The sequence below is a fragment of the Misgurnus anguillicaudatus genome, chromosome 25 (assembly GCF_027580225.2).
Source record: "Misgurnus anguillicaudatus chromosome 25, ASM2758022v2, whole genome shotgun sequence".
NCBI classification, from domain to species: Eukaryota; Metazoa; Chordata; class Actinopteri; order Cypriniformes; family Cobitidae; genus Misgurnus; species Misgurnus anguillicaudatus.
In genome coordinates this window covers 30824821-30838457 of record NC_073361.2, presented here as the reverse complement: position 1 = coordinate 30838457, position 13637 = coordinate 30824821, and the positions used below count along the sequence as shown (strand labels likewise).

At 39.2% G+C, this 13637-nt stretch overlaps 2 gene segments (V, D, J or C); one reads left to right on the top strand and one right to left on the bottom strand.

Annotated features, from left to right (window-relative positions):
- The first annotated feature begins 3485 nt into the window (after nucleotides 1-3485).
- LOC129425980 (Ig lambda-2 chain C region-like) lies at nucleotides 3486-5258 on the top strand. The segment is given in 2 exon segments: nucleotides 3486-3733; nucleotides 4929-5258. Coding segments are annotated over 2 exon segments (444 nt in total).
- Nucleotides 5259-10966: 5708 nt separating this feature from the next.
- On the bottom strand, nucleotides 10967-11423 carry LOC129425832 (Ig kappa chain V region K-25-like). The segment is given in 2 exon segments: nucleotides 10967-11286; nucleotides 11372-11423. Coding segments are annotated over 2 exon segments (372 nt in total).
- Nucleotides 11424-13637: the final 2214 nt, after the last annotated feature.

Sequence of the window (13637 nt, the reverse complement as noted above, 5' to 3'; positions counted from 1 at the left end):
CACCGCCCGCCAGTAAGCCAGTGGCCCTGTGGGAAAGAGGAAGTGCAGGTGAGCCAGGGAAGTGATAACCGACACGCCGGGCCTGTGAATACCATACATCTCTCCCTCCTTTGTGATCCAGTTGTTGCCCAACCAATCTCTCGAGGTCGTCGTGGTCAGGTGGCAAGGACAATCTAAAATTCACGTGACGTGGTATAAGAGTGCTGTGGGTGAGTTTCACTGATTGATGGTGTTTACGCTTGACTTGCTGTGCGTATGCTGTGCTTGTAGCGTTCGAACTGCCCAGCCTCCGACGAGACACGAGATGGTGACATCTGTTGCGGCCTGAATCCTATAGGGAGAGAGAGAAAATCAAGCCTTGTGCCCGGGGTGTGACCACGAGAGCTTTGTCTACTACCTACCTGAACCAGTGAAGCTCCGTGTGGGAACGAGGATCCCCCGGCACTGTGAGTAACGCAGCCTGTGAAATAACCTGTTCTGTGCTTGTAGCAACTACCTACCTGAACCAGTGGAGCTCTGTGTGGGAACGAGGATCCCCCGGCACTGTGAGTAACGCAACCTGTGGAATAATCTGTTCTGTGCTTGTAGCAACTACCTACCTGAACCAGTGAAGCTCCGTGTGGGAACGAGGATCCCCCGGCACTGTGAGTAACGCAGCCTGTGAAATAACCTGTTCTGTGCTTGTAGCAACTACCTACCTGAACCAGTGGAGCTCTGTGTGGGAACGAGGATCCCCCGGCACTGTGAGTAACGCAGCCTGTGAAATAACCTGTTCTGTGCTTATAGCAACAACCTACCTGAACCAGTGGAGCTCCGTGTGGGAACGAGGATCCCCCGGCACTGTGAGTAACGCAACCTGTGGAATAACCTGTTCTGTGCTTGTAGCGACTGCCTACCCGAATCAGTGGAGCTCTGTGTGGGAACGAGGATCCCCCGGCACTCAACTACCTACCTGAACCAGTGAAGCTCCGTGTGGGAACGAGGATCCCCCGGCACTGCGAGTAACGCAGCCTGTGAAATAACCTGTTCTGTGCTTGTAGCAACTACCTACCTGAATCAGTGGAGCTCTGTGTGGGAACGAGGATCCCCCGGCACTGTGAGTAACGCAGCCTGTGAAATAATCTGTTCTGTGCTTGTAGCAACTACCTACCTGAACCAGTGGAGCTCCGTGTGGGAACGAGGATCCCCCTGCACTGTGAGTAACGCAATCTGTGGGATAATCTGTTCTATGCTTGTCGCAACTACCTACCTGAACCAGTGAGGCCCTGTGTGGGACCGAGGACCCCCCAGTGCTGCGAGCATCAGTGGAGTGTTTGCCCTGGTCGGACTGTGTTCGATTCTGCCTCCAGGAGAAGCGGAGCGCGCCACGGGTTGCTGGGCCAGAGCCCCGGCCCCCAGTCTTTTCCCCAAGTGGCCCTGGAGGCAAAGAAGAGCCATATTAGTTTTAAAGTTCCCTTTTTCCCTTCCCCCTTTTCCCTTTTTAAATATTTAATAAAGCTTGTTTTAATTATAGTATACTCGTCTGTCTGGTCATTGGGGTGGTCTTGGGAAACTCCTCGAGGTGGAAGAGTTAAGAGGGGTGTGGCCCAGTAGCATATTCGGGTCCGCCCCCGGGGTGTGACACTTGTCTTAAAATATTTGTATTAATTCTTGATCTGTCATAAATCAATAGATCATCCTTCGAGAGGAGATTTTTTCTTGTAAGAAGTTAAATAAATGACAAGTTGATTACCTTTGTTTAGATCTAACCCGTATCAACTACTACACTGAGCTTACATTACTGTGTAAAATGAATGTATACAGTGTTAGCTACCGATCGCCTGTCAAAACTCTCTTCACAGCAGCGAGAAACAAACTCAGACCAGAGGTGCACTTTGGGTCAGTCGCATAACTCCAGCAACACGTGTGCGTCCGATGAAACTGTCTATATGATCGCAATGATGATTGACAGGCCTAAATGTTTAGCTTTTCCTGAACCTAGAACTTCATTAATTCCTACGTCCACATTCATACAGTACAATTTTGTACGATTTGCTTTTGGTTCTGTTACACTGGGTTTATGGTGGAGTTTTGTTTTTGTTGTTTTTTATATAATAATCCTATGTTTTTGCAAGATTCACTTAAATGTTTATTTTCAACAAGATATTTTTGCCAGATTTCTAATTTGCCACTAACACCATTAACAAACACACACCAGAAGTTAACATTGGGCCAGACACTTAACAATGGCAACAACCATAAGATAAAACCATCTATAGGCCTTTGTGATGTATTGTTTCAGTTTTTATAAATCATATTCATATTTGACTTATCTTGGGGTTTTATTCAAACTTTAGTTTTAAAAAGAGAATGGGGTTTCTGTTTGTGTGCAAAACCAGTCCTTGTGTGTCTTTAGTTCCTCTTTAACTGATGGAGGTTTTTGTACGACTCTTTATCACTGTGTGAACACTCGTGTGCTGTCAGGCCAGTGAAAACTCTGACAGTAATAATCTCCTGCATCTTCAGCCTGAACTCCACTGATGCTCAGAGTAAAATCTGTTTTTGATCCACTGCCACTGAATCTTGATGGAGTTCCAGACTGACGGCTGCTTGTATAATATATCAGGAGTTTAGGAGCTTCTCCAGGATTCTGTAAGTACCAGGACACACAAGGTGTGCTACAGTATGGAGGAGAACTGAGTTTACAGTTCAGAGTAACAGAGTCTCCTCGTGCTGCAGTTTTCACTGAAGGACTTTGAGTTACTGTGATCTGTGATTTACACCCTGAAACATAAATCATAAGAATCAAATATAGATGAACAGTTTTTAAAAATATTTCCAGTCATGATTTATATAAATAAAGTAAATGTATTAAAAAATCTACCTTGTAATGAGAATAAAAGTGTCGAGATGAAGATGATGGTGAAGGTCATTGTTGATGTTTAATTTTGTGTGTTGTGTTGAGTTATGAAGTGTTAAACTCACAGCACTATAAACTCTTAGAGATCTGAAACATCTCATCTGATATGCAAACAGATTATGAAAATCATCTTGCTCAATACAGCAGAAATCTGACTTACAGAGATGTGTAAGATATGAATGAAGTGTTCATTATATTAATCTGATCATTACATTCATAAGACACATTTGTATTGTGATATTTCTGTGTTTGATTGTTTTGAAAAAAGAATAAAAATAAAAAAATCTGTCCACTCCTGCATGACCTGCATTCATTTTGTATCTTTTAGATCTTCATAAACAGGACACAGAAATGAGTTCTGATTGAATAAAAATACTTGCAATGTATATAGTACGGTCATTTTAGTAAGGTTTTGTGTCTCTTGTTAAACACTGATTTGAATTACATATGAGCAGACAGACAGTATTCAGTGATCTAATGTGATATCTACAAGACAAACATGCAGTCACATGACCTACAGACTCCAAACCTTGAGTCTTAAATGTTTGATTCAATCTTTCATTCACAGTTTATCATTGACTATCAAACATTCAGCTGAGGTTCGATTACAACAAACATTTACTTTTAGAAATTCTGTTTTTTTCGTATAGTGTCAAAAAAAAAATACAAATAAAATAATTAAGTAAATAAAAGCATTGTTAAGCATGTATGTACATAATGTACAGAATATAGAGTCAGAGTTAGTGAAGCGTTCAGAGGTTTTTGTACAGCTGCTCGGTTTGTTTCTATCACTGTGGTGGACTTTCGGTGCCGGCACGAGACTGGAAGTTGGCAGTAAGTACAAAATTATTTTAACATTTACTTGCAATTGCTTTTAATATACAATTAAATTAAGTATCATTCCTCTTATTCCTTCTATTTCTTAATTAAATTGTTTGTTTTTAATTCTCAGTCAGGGTGCTTTAAGTAATATGCATTTATTTTGTTGACTATGTGCCATATTGTGCTCTATACTGTATGTAAAGTATTAAAACATAGAGATACATTTGTTTAAATTGTAATAATAATTTAAGATATTGATGTAAAAGTTGAAATACATTTGTTTATTTGTATATTTTTTATTTTTTTACTTTTCCTCTATTTGTGCTCATTTGGGTATCTGACAGTGGCGTTCCTTTCATGTTGGTCGTGTTGCTCTGTAGACTTGCTTCATATAAAACAAGCGTTAAAGATCTCACTTCAGTTCGGATAATAAACCATTCGGAGGAATTAAGTATTTAGTAAAGATTAACATAATACTTGATGGATAACTAAGCTCAGATGTCTCCAATTATATAGCGAGAAATTTAAAAACATTGATTGGAAGAACAAGAAATTGGCAAGAGGCACAAAGACTTGGATTGTAGATGTTGCTTTGCCAATTTTGTGCCTTTAAAAATACACACACGCAACAAACGGCAAAGCAAAACTACACAAAAAGTTTTGTGTGCTGTGTTTTACCTTTGTGTGTTGTTTGTGGCGTGCATAATATAAGTTATGAATTATTTTTGCATAAATGTTTTATATCAAATATTTATGCAAAAATACTTAATAACTTATATTATTTTAAATACAGAACATTAATGGGGCAATAACATTAAAAGATTGTATTTTCTTAATCTTTATAATTTGTTTTTATATTATAGTTATATTTTATAATAATAATAATAATAATAATATAATAATATATAATAATAATAATATATAATATTATATAATAATATATTTTATATTAAGTTATATTATGTTTGGGGAGTGATTTTTTTTTTTTTGAACAAATAGCCTCCTTTTAAAACTGAAAATTGTAATGACGAGCCATGCATAAAACACACATAAGATCAATCATTTTAGGGTTCTAATTTTATGATAACGAAATCGGATAGGTTTTATAGTCAAAACTTTGAAACAATGTTTGATATCTGAATTTTTTTTGGTTTTATTTTGTCACTTTATCTCTTGATGTTTTTTTCTGTGTATCTGTGTATGTCAGGTGTAAGTCATCCTAAAGTGATCGTCCTGCCGCCGTCTAGTGAAGAGATTTCCAGCAAGAAGACAGCAACAGTGATGTGTGTGGCCAGCAATGGTTTCCCTTCAGACTGGAGTCTGAGCTGGAAAGTGAATGGGAAGATGTCAGGATCTCAGGAGAACAGAGCTGGAGTCCTACAGAAAGACGGCGGTCTGTACAGCTGGAGCAGCAGTCTGACTCTCACTGAACAAGAATGGATCAACAGAGACTCAGTGATCTGTGAGATCAGTCGGGAAGGTCAGACAGTCACTGGAGAAGTGAAGAAAGATCTGTGTTAGATCCTCTCTTCTTCTCATTCATGTCTCACATCAACAGTGAACAACTTTTCATACAACACTCTGTCTCTCTGCTTTATTCATTCTGTCTGCTTTAATAAAGAAATATTAAATATTGCTTCTTTGTCTTGTGATTTTTTTTTGAATTTGAACAATGAGTATATTGATCATTGGCTCGTGTGTTTGTTTCTAAATAAACTTGACTCAATGAAGCATGAAGACATCTGCAGATAAATGATGAAACAAGTGCTTTATTTGATGTTTGTGGTGTAACAGAGACATCAGACTCATGTAAGTGTATGAACATCTGCTCTGTACAGAGAGGAACAGAAATCTGATGATGTAAATATGAGTCTCAGTTTCACTCTTTGACTCTCTGAAATGAATCGGTTCAGTTTCTACTGACAATGAACATACTGAATAACTGAATCATTTAATTCATTTATTGAACACTTGACCTGTATTATTTATATGATGATCACAGACTCATTTTGTCTCCGATTCTTCTTAATGTTTTTCTTCTCTAAACATCTTGAGCTGATGTCACAGGAGTGACGATCTTTTGGGCGGAACAAAAAGTTGGGAAAGTTTGGTTCCGCCCGGATGCTTCCGCCCGGACCGGGAAGAGAAAACACCGGACATCCGGTAGCACCGCGAGGGCTGTAATCAGCCAAACTACGGACAGCTGCGGGTAATTAACAAGAACGCCGGGTGATTGGACGAAGGCAACACCCGGGCGAATACTTAAGAGCAGCTTAAATCACAGTTTGTGTTGTTGTTATGACCAGTGTTGGTGTGTGCTGTAGCGCTGAGTTAAACTCACCGGGTACGCCAGTTGGATTATTGGACTCTCTCTCTCTCTTTGTGCATCGTGGGATTTCGGCGGAGGCAGCTATTAAAGACCTTACGGGTTGGAAAGTAAGTGGAGGCCGACTGTGTATAAATGAAGTGAAGGAAGAAGGAACGTGCTATTGTGAGTACCCATCTGTGTAGTTGGAATTATCACAGGAGAAGTTAACCAAAGGAAGCGTGAGATAACAGAAGCACCGCAGTTGTGAGTAAACGAACTCATTCATTGAATATACCTTGCATGTATTTTATCTGGATATCTTTTAAGTGCTTTCCAGCGAGAGTGAGTGGCCCCGCCCCTGAGTTAGCGTGGTGGGTGAGCCACAGGATCTTTGTGTGAGACAGCCGCAGCGACGGAAACCAACTGCTAGGCCGTGTTACCATCTCCACATTCTTGCCCAGAGCGAGGCGAGGGAGGACGGGCGTCTATTGTGTGCACTGAGCGTGGTGGGTGAGTCTTGGATGTAGAAATTTCACTTTGAAGTGGTGCCGTGTATATTGCAGTGAGATTGCTGTGTCGTGTCAGACGTACCCCGCCTCCAGTCACTCGCTAGGGGCGCTGAAGAGGAAGACGGATCCTAGAATCACCCTGTGTGTGATTATGCTGTGAGTGTGTTTCAGCATCGGAAATTTCGGAGTAGTTCCTGAAGTATTTTCGTAGCCAGACGCTTGGCGGACTTGTGTTAGGAGTGGCGGTGAAGATCTGTACGGCTGGCGGTGTGAGTATTACCAGTTACATTGCTACTTTACCTGTGTGTTGTCTATCATCACAGAGTCAGAGGCGAAGAAGATCCGCTGCCCCGAGGTCTCTACAAAGGGGCGCCCCGGTCCGGTTGTCGGTTGCCAACAGGCGTCGAGGAAAGGGCAGCGCTCGACCCGGGTGTGACGGCGTGACACTTCCGCCCCTCTGTAGAATCAGCGAGTCAGCCGAGAGGGTTTGGTCCCCGGCGCTATCTTGGAAACCACTGCCGGTCGATACAGTACGCCTAGCCGTTATCGTGAGTCCGCTACCTTGAGAGAATATAACATAACCTGTTCAGTCTGTCCATCAACAGGGAAGAAAGCTGTCGTCTGTGGAGGAAGAGAGAGAGAAACAGTGTGAGCTCCAAGGAGACCCGTTGTGAAGGAGAACTATACGTACCAGAAGCTGTAATCAGCGACGAGGTGAGAGAATTAACTGAGAACGATTCACTGTGCCTTTGTGTCCCAGCTGTCGTCTGTGGAGGAAGAGAGAGAGAAACAGTGTGAGCTCCAAGGAGACCCGTTGTGAAGGAGAACCATGCGTACCAGAAGCTGTAATCAGCGACGAGGTGAGAGAATTAACTGAGAACGATTCACTGTGCCTTTGTGTCCCAGCTGTCGTCTGTGGAGGAAGAGAGAGAGAAACAGTGTGAGTACTAAAGTGACGAGTTGAGGAGGAAGATTCATACTTACCCAGCAGCTGTAGTCGGTGGAGGCCCTCGTGAGGACGATCCGCTGTGTCTTCGTGCCCTAGTGGTAGCCTGTAGAGAGGAAGAGAAACAGGAAAGGAGAGTGAGTCGACAACTAAGGAGCCGCGTGGGAAGACGGCGGAGTGCCGCGAATTACACGCAGGTACACGGACAGGAAATAGTACATGCCCATATTCATTGTGATTTTATTCTGCCTCCAGGAAGGAAGAGGAGCGCGCCACGGGCAGAGGGAACCAGAGGCGGGAGCCCGTTCCCCGACGAAAATCCCCCCCCCCTGGAGGACAGATCCTGATCCTAGTTTTAAATCCCCTTTCCCCGAGTCCCCATATATTTTAAATATTTAAATCAATAAAGAATATTTTTATACTTACCTGTACTCGTTGTTGTCTGGTCATTGGGTTGGTTTTGGGGACCTCCTCGAGGTGGAAGTTAGAAGGGGCGTGGCTTAACCCTTAGCGGCCAGCCCCTGGCTTGTGACACTGACTTAATGTCAGGTTTAAAGTAAACAGCTGTTCATATCATGAATTGAAACACAAATATGTCCCCCGTATTTACTTCCATTGGGATTGAAAAACAGCTGATTGAACTTACAGTATGCAAATATATAAATCACAGTTGATCTAGGAAACACACGCAGGTTCTTTCAATTGCATGACTATATGGTATACAATACAGTAAAAGAGGATCTGTTTGGGTCAATGTGTCGAAAATTATCAATATGAGAACCACAAAAAGTAAGAGAAATGCCTGCATGAGTCAGTGGAAGACCACCAGGACAAGGAAGAGGTTTTCCTGCAGTCCCACCTGGATGCAGTATATCATGCATTCTCAGACATAACAACTGAACAATGTCAGAAATGGCAAAAGATTCTTCCCAAGATGCTGTGTCAGAGAAGATATCAGGTGTGATATGAATGAGAACATGTGGCCAAATAGAAAGACTATAGAGATAAGATGATGAGATTTTCTTTTTTACTGTATTCATCTGTGGCTTTTTCTGTTTGCATTGTTTTTACATACTGTAATATTGTAAATGGAAGCAATATTGAATATGTTTGTTATCTTGCAGTGATGTTGTGTTGTAAATACTGTAAAGTCTTAACTGCAGCAATTCTGTCTCTGTCTTCTTTTTTTACAAACTGTACATTCTTTGAACATTCAAGCTACACTAGACACTGAGACAATGAATAACAACTATTTGTGTGTGTGTGTGTGTGTGTGTGTGTGTGTGTGTGTGTGTGTGTGTGTGTGTGTGTGTGCGTGTGTGTGTGTGTGTGTGTGTGTGTGTGTGTGTGTGTGTGTGTGTATGTGTGTGTGTGTGTGTGTGTGTGTGTACAGCTGCAGTATCTGTCAGGTGTCTCTTTGCAGTCTGACTGAAGGAGGTTTTTGTACGACTCTTTATCACTGTGTGAACATCCAGCTACCACTGATGACGTTTGCACTCATACAGTAATAATCTCCTTCATCTTCAGTCTGAACTCCGCTGATGCTCAAGGTCAAATCTGTGTTTGATCCACTGCCACTGAATCTTGATGGAGTTCCAGACTGAAGGGTTTTGGTCCGATATATCAGGAGTTTATGAGCTTCTCCAGGTTTCTGTAAGTACCAGGACACACAGGGTGGACTACAGCTTGAAGTATCATGTGATAGAGAACATCTCAGAGTAACAGAATCTCCTGGTGCTGCAAGTTTCACTGAAGGGCTTTGAGTTACTGTGATCTGTGATTTACACCCTGAAAGAAAAATTTTGTTTACAGTTCATAAAAAATACTTACATTCACATTTTATAGATAAGGTATTTATGTATACTTAATTCTACCTTGAAACGAGAATAAAAGTGTCCAGATGAAGATGATGGTGAAGGTCATTGTTGATGTTTAGTTTTGTGTGTTGTGTTGAGTTATGAAGTGTTAAACTCACAGCACTATAAACTCTCAGAGATCTGAAACATCTCATCTGATATGCAAACAGACTCACACTGATTTAAATATTTATCTCATGACATCACAACACAACTTTATACTTTACTGGCTGTTTCTACATGTTTGTGTTCATTGTTTTCAGATGATATTTTATTATCTGTGCATTAAAATAACAAGAATCGATTAAATGATTCTGACCGATGTTGTGCACGAATTCAATGAATCTTTACTGTGTCACAGTCAGCCACAGGACGACAAAAATTACAAACCTAAAAACTAAAAATCAAGTTATTGAAATATTTATATTTGTTTCAGAATTCAGATAAAATAACACACACAGTTTAAACAGTTTATCATAAACACACAGTACAGATGTGTTTATAGTCTGTAAGCTTTCTCTTTATCACACTGAATGATAATGTTGTTCAGTTATATAATATAAATAAACTCTGTTCATAATTTTTTGTTGTTGTTCATCATTTACAAACTTTAATATTTTCATGCTCTTTTGTTTATTTTTCACACAGCAGGGCCGTGCACATACTTGAGGGGCAGTGGCCCAAACCAAAAAGGGGGCACTCAGGGGGTGGCACAATTAATATGGTTTTAATAAAATATTATAAATATGATGTTTTATAGATAAGTATCAACTAAGAGAAATGATTAAAATGGAAAATATATTTCATAAGAATTAAAGAAAACTAATAATTTTATATGATTTACGTGCTGGAGCTTTGAATCCATGTTTGCAATGTTGAACTGCCTTTACAGCCTCACTGTCCCCTCTGTCTTCTTTTTGTGAAGGCATTTTTTCTTTCTTTATTTTTTTGTATTTTTTGTCTGCCAACAACAGCAACCATTAGAAATAATTAGCGACAGAAATACAAAAACTACCAAATGACTAAATCAGCAGCTCAAAATCTGAGGTAATGTAATTAATCTACCGGTTAATGCAACAAACTTCCCAAACTATCATCGCTCTCCAGAGATTGTACAGATTGTAAGAGATGCTGCGGAGCGGACAGCTGGATCTTTAGCAGAGCGGTAACAGAACATGTTGGCATTTGGTGAGAGGGGCAGTGGCTCTTGCCACCGGGCCACAACCCTGTGCATGGCCCTGGTCAGCAGTGAAAGAGTTACCTAATATTATTAAATCTAGGAACCTCTTTTTGTTCATCATTAAAGTTATCTTAGTCATCTACATACAACTTGATATGTCAAGTGACAAAAACACAAAGCAAATGTAAGGAAAGTTCTGTTACAGAACGCTAGAGAGTCTCTTAACTGAACCCTTTATAGACAGAAAGAGTCATAACTAAAGCTCATGAGTTAAACTGTTGTTGATCAGATTCATGTCATATTAAGAGACACTATCTAAATTTGGAAAACTAAATGAATTTAATACACTTTTAGTGTGTGTGTTCGTGCGTGCATGTGTGCAGCTGCAGTATCTGTCAGGTGTATCTGTGCAGTCTGACTGAAGGAGGTTTTTGTATGACTCTTTATCACTGTGTGAACACATAGCCGCTGATATAGTGATAACTCATACAGTAATAATCTCCTGTATCTTCAGTCTGAACTTCACTGATGCTCAGAGTAAAATCTTTACCAGAATTTGCTCCACTGCCACTGAATCTCTGTGAAGTGTCACCATGATGAGTATTTATATAATAAATGATGAGTTTAGGAGCTTCTCCAGGTTTCTGCTTATACCAAGATAAATCATTGCTATATATTCCAGTATCAGTTGTACACTTTATATTGACGGTTTGTCCAACAGAAACAGATTGAGCTTTACTCTGAGTTACAGTAACTCCTCTGGATTCTGTTGAGAAGAAAACAAATTTGTTCAAAAAAGAAAACTAAGAGTTAAAATACTTTCTAAACAAAAAAAGATGAATTTTTGTTACCTTGAATAAAACTGCCAAGAATCCAGATGAAGGTGATGATGAAGAGATTCATTTTGTGTATTTGTTGTTTTTCCAGCACTGTGTTATAAAGTCAGACTGTTAAAAACACACAGAGTACTGAAGCGTGTGATGAGATGTAAAGCAGTGATCAGACTTTACTAAACCTCCTACTATCATCAAATATTTCAATATTAAAACAGATGAGTGGAGTCTGTATCTGTACTACTCTACAATAATATCTGCTGGATTAAAGTTTGTATTCAGACAATCTAATAATATAAAATATGACAGCACTCAAAGCATGTTAATGTCTTTGTGTTTGTTAGTATCGATCTCTGGACAATATATTTAATCCAGTGTCATGACTGGATGTTTATTTACAGACACCAGAGATCTCAGATTCATGACTGTTGTTGAGTTTTTCTTCCATATGATGTCGTCTACATTCAGATTCTGAAAGACGGTGAATTTCATTGAGAAAACACTCTTTTATTCATTTTATTTACACAAATCATCATTGAAGTCTCTTTAGATCATCTTTCTACTGTCAGATAACATTCAAGTAAATTCCAGCACTGTTTGTGTAGTTTGTTAAATATTTGATGAAAATGTCGATATATCATAATGCACAGGATTATGGACTTTTCACATGTAAAATTGTTACACCTATTCCAAACATTGTTTATATTGTTGACTGTTTTACACTTTTCATATTGAGTTAGTCATTATTTATGTCTTTTCAAGTTGAAAGATTTTACTCTGTACTTTTGTAAACCCATCACATAAACATTCATCACATTAAATAAACAAAAACAAATAATATTTGTGCTCTTCTTTACTCTAACATGGTGCAAGTTTATTAAGTTTATTGAAGAATTGAACATACTGCTAACATCAAATAATAAAAGTGTGTAACAAACACAAACACAAAATAAAGCCCAGTTAAACATTGATGAAAAGACAGATGGAGATTGAGTGTTTTACCTGCCGGTCATCAGTTTGTATGTACTGACATAAATAAAAGTTTCTTCTGGAATCCAGTTGGATAAAAAAATCCTTTAAAACATAAAGAAAGAACATGTTTAATATATAACATCTGTAGTGTCATCTGATCCTTATTAAACAGTAACATGTTGACAAATTATGTAAAAAAATAAAATAAAATAAAACTATAGGCAGACATAATAATGAGTACAATATCAAGTAATGAGGACAATATCTGTCTTCAAACTAACAAATCAAAAAGAAGTGCATTTACAAAAGACTAAAAAAACATGGAAAACATGCTTACAGTAACAGATTATGACACAAAGGTCAACAATTTTGCCTTATATGATGATCAAATTCCTAAATGTTTTGAGGTGTAAGACTATTCAACAAAAACCAAAATAATATATTTGGATGAAAATGACATAAGATAATGAAATGGAAACAGCAGACAATTGTACATAATCATCTGCATGATTGTATCAAAACAATGAGAATTTGCTTTTATGTTGTGCACAACTGACTTGATGATGTGGAGGTTGAACAAAATTATTTCTGATCTGACAAATGGTCAAAAACGACTGAGAAAAACTGTAATCTTTTTAGGAGCTGTGCATCAGGGCCCAAGTTCACAAAAATGAGCATTGAGTCATAATAATATTATAACCCCGCTTCATTTCACACTGAACATGTTTAACACGGCAATGTGGGGTTAACCCTGCTTCAAAGGAGGATTTTATAACCCTTTATTTCAGAGATAACACCACTTTTAAATTACAAACACTCCTTACCCCGAGTGTAGAAGTGTTTAGAATGAAGATAACCCCGGGGTAAAGCGCATTTGTTATTTTTCATTTTAGTTTCTGTACGCTATCAAAAACCCTGTAAACCTCTGTCCCACATATAAACCCATCCACTGATCATCAATGAAAACATTACTGTATAAAGTTTGTCACTAGAGGTCAGTAAACAGCAGATAAACTCATCACTGATGACTATAACAGGACAGATAAGAGACAGATAATAAGAGTTTACAGTAATGATGAGATTCATTAAATGAGACTCATGTGAGAACGTCTCGGTTACGGATGTAACCCTCGTTCCCTGAAGGAGGGAACGGAGACGTCAAGTCGTGGCCGACGAATTTGGGAAGTTGCTTAGAGAGACCAAACTGCTTCTTATACTACTAAAACGCCAATGAACTTGGCATTGACATATTTGCATAATGCTGGCACTGCCCCGCCAGGTGCGTATATAAGGCGCACGTGCAAATAGGGAA